Source organism: Pelophylax lessonae, assembly GCF_965119305.1.
Source record: "Pelophylax lessonae genome assembly, chromosome: 13".
Taxonomy (NCBI): domain Eukaryota; kingdom Metazoa; phylum Chordata; class Amphibia; order Anura; family Ranidae; genus Pelophylax; species Pelophylax lessonae.
In genome coordinates, this window is record NC_138780.1 from 191,719,198 (window position 1) to 191,722,369 (window position 3,172).

The 3,172-nt window shown below is 39.9% G+C and overlaps 1 protein-coding gene across 2 annotated transcripts in view; it reads right to left on the reverse strand.

Annotated features, from left to right (window-relative positions):
* Window positions 1-2,256, reverse strand: part of CCDC88C (coiled-coil domain containing 88C) — a 197,499-nt gene extending 195,243 nt beyond the window's left edge. For both annotated transcript variants that reach the window (XM_082275437.1, XM_082275436.1), the window contains exon 1: window positions 1,908-2,256. In XM_082275437.1, the coding sequence (XP_082131563.1) occupies window positions 1,908-1,967 (60 nt within the window). In that variant the 5' untranslated portion in view covers window positions 1,968-2,256. The remainder of the gene's footprint in view (window positions 1-1,907) is intronic.
* Between the last annotated feature and the right edge of the window lie 916 nt (window positions 2,257-3,172).

Genomic DNA, 3,172 nt, shown 5'->3' on the forward strand with positions numbered 1-3,172 from the left:
CACTGCTGAGCTATAGGATCCAGCCGGCCCTGGCAGGTCCACAGCAGACCCCAGGAAGCAAATAAGAGCCACAGAGCTAACAATCCAGCATGGTGGCTGCAGTGTCAAACATTAGATATTAAGATGTTCTTGTTTTTATTCAATTAAACTGAACCCCAGACAAAAAAAAGAGACTGTGAATGGTGACAAGTGTAATCAGACAAGTGTAATCAGAACTTCAGAACTTCCACTAAATAACTTTTATTAAAATAAGACATCTAAACCAGCAGAATGCCATCTATATTTTTTAAGAACATAAGAGCTCTATAGGGGCACACAGAGACCTTTTAGGGTGCTACAGGGGCACACACAGAGACCTTTTAGGGTTCTACAGGGGCACACACAGACATTTTAGGGTTCTACAGGGGCACACACAGACATTTATTGTTCTACAGGGGCACACAGACATTTTAGAGTTCTATAGGGGCACACAGACATTTTAGGGTGCTACAGGGGCACACAGACCTTTTAGAGTTCTATAGGGGCACACAGACATTTTTGAGCTCTATAGGGGCATACATAGACCCTTTCGAGTTCTATAAGAACATATAGAGACCTAATAGAGTTCTAGAATTGCATAAAGAGATCAAAAGGTGGGCCATACATTATACAATTTTCTTGTAAACTTTTCTTCTGATTTACCAAAACCAAATAATATGGAGGTCAGACCTAAACACTTTCAGTTTGTATGCAATCAGGCAGGCCCTTGCACTACATAGTAGAAGGTAAAGCTAAAGTAAATTTAAAAAAATTGTATAGTGGATGGCCAACTTAATTGAGATCCAAAAGGGCACATAGAGATCCAAGAGATCCAAAAGGACACATAGAGATCCATAAGCGGCACATAGAGATCCATAAGGGGCACATAGAGATCCATAAGGGGCACAGAGAGATCTAATAGGGTACTATAACATATAGAGATCTAGGTAATATAAGAACACATACCGATCTATAGATTTCCTGACAACTATTTCAGATACATGAAATGTATAAGAAGAGAAATATTTATTTTGGAAACAAGTTACAATGTAACACCAAATAATAAAAGCACATGCAGGGGGACAATCTACAAGCCAAATGCTGCTAAGCTCAGGCCAGTCCTGGCGGTCCCCATCAGAACCCAAGAGGAAAACTACTGGGCTGCAGAGCTAACAATCCAGCATGGCAGTTTCAATGCCAGTTAGAGGATATTGAATTGTTCTGATGTGTTTATTCGCACTGAGTTAAACTTTCCCCCCCAGGCAAAAAAAAGAAGCCATTTCCTCCCAGTGACAGTGATCTTTATTCAGTTACACACCTATATAAACTTCAAGAAAGTCACTGCGCCTGGCTGAGAGGATGTCAGAAATGTTCTTACCAGGCTGTTATCACCTTCTGGTTATAAAAGGAAGGGGGGGGGGGGGGTAAATTCAGCTCCCTCCAAAACCAGTCACAGCGTACCCTGAGAGCTGAAAAGCCATTCTCTGGGGGGGAAAACAAAAAATGCAAATCCTCCCCCCCCCCCCCCCCCAAGCCTGCAGGTGGTCTGAGCATAGGAAAGGCTTTTTACACTGCAGCCATAGGATTTGCATAGAGATAAAACAAGTTCCTGCTGCTGGCTCACTACAATACTGTGATCAAAAAAAAAAGTACCAAAAAATACCCAAAAATACTCTTAAAAAAAGTTTGCAACTTTTTCTAAAGTGATCTGAATAGTAACTGAACCTCTCTGCAGTCTCTGTGGCTCTTAAGCTGCTGTGGAACTTGGATGCATTGTCACCCACTCTTGGCAGGACATGCTGGCACTTGTAGTTCCACACCACTTTAGATCAGGCACTTTGCTCAAGTTTAGGAAACCCCCCCCCCAACACAGGTAGAAATGCACTCACCCAGGTGACCAGGGGGCTGTCCAGGAACAGGTCCATGAGCTGGGAGATGGTGATATCCATAGTGGGTCCTGGTTTGGAGGGGCCAGTTGTGCTATCATAGAGAAGAGCCCATCTTGTGTGTGTGTGTGCCCCTGGAGGGAGCAGAGTGCTAACAGCTGAACAATGAGAATCTCATCTCTGCAGGGGGGGGTGAGACCAGCACACCCTCCACCAATCCCCTCCCCCCTCCTCCTCCTCTTTCTCAGGGGGATGGTGCCCTACTGTCTGTGCAGCTCACAGCTCCTGTGCAGTACATGCACTGAGTGCAGCTTCACCTGCAAGCTTCAGCCAAGTGCTGAGTATCCAAGGGACCTCAATGTGCACAAAATGACCTCATGTAGCAACTGTGCAAACAGCCCCAGGGCACAAGGCAGGCCAATGGGATGGCAGAGGAGGCGGGAGGGGGGACTCCTGTCACCAATCCCTAAAGAGTTCAGTTGGTTGGGGTTTGAACAAAGATTAGAGAGAGGTTCCTGGGCTGCACCTGTGTGTGTGTCTGCAGCCTGGAGAAGGTGGCAGGGAAGGCTGGGACTTGTGGTTCCTCAACTGGCTACAAACTACCTGTATTTCTAGAGAAGATACAATTTAAGTCTTTGATGTGACTGTAGCTGTAATATGTTTCTGTTGCACTATGCCTTTTTTTTTTTTTTTTTTTGTCAATTAAGTATATTTTTTTTGTATAAAGCAGGGAAGTTAGATATTGAAACAGACTGCTGAGATAAGATAAATGGCCACAAAATCTGATTTTTTTAGTAGTTGGAATAGATTTGCACTGACATGCTGGCAGAACTTCATCTACATCACTACTAAGGAGAAAGTAAAGAATATATGTAAAAAAAAAATAAAATAAAATAAATATATATATATATATATATATATATATATATATATATATATATATATATACTCCTTTTTATATTATTACTAATATTACATATTTATTTATAAAATTAATATTATATATATATATATATATATATATATATATATATATATACATTATATCTCATAATAATAATTTTATAAATAAATATATAATAATATATATCATTTATTATCTTTTTTTTAGTTTTTTTTTTTTAAAGTTTTTATTTATTTATGTTTTTAAAGTAGTTGGAATAGATTTGCACTGACATGCTGGCAGAACTTCATCTACATCACTACTAAGGAGAAAGTAAAGAATATATGTTAAAAAAAATGTATATATATATATATATATATATATA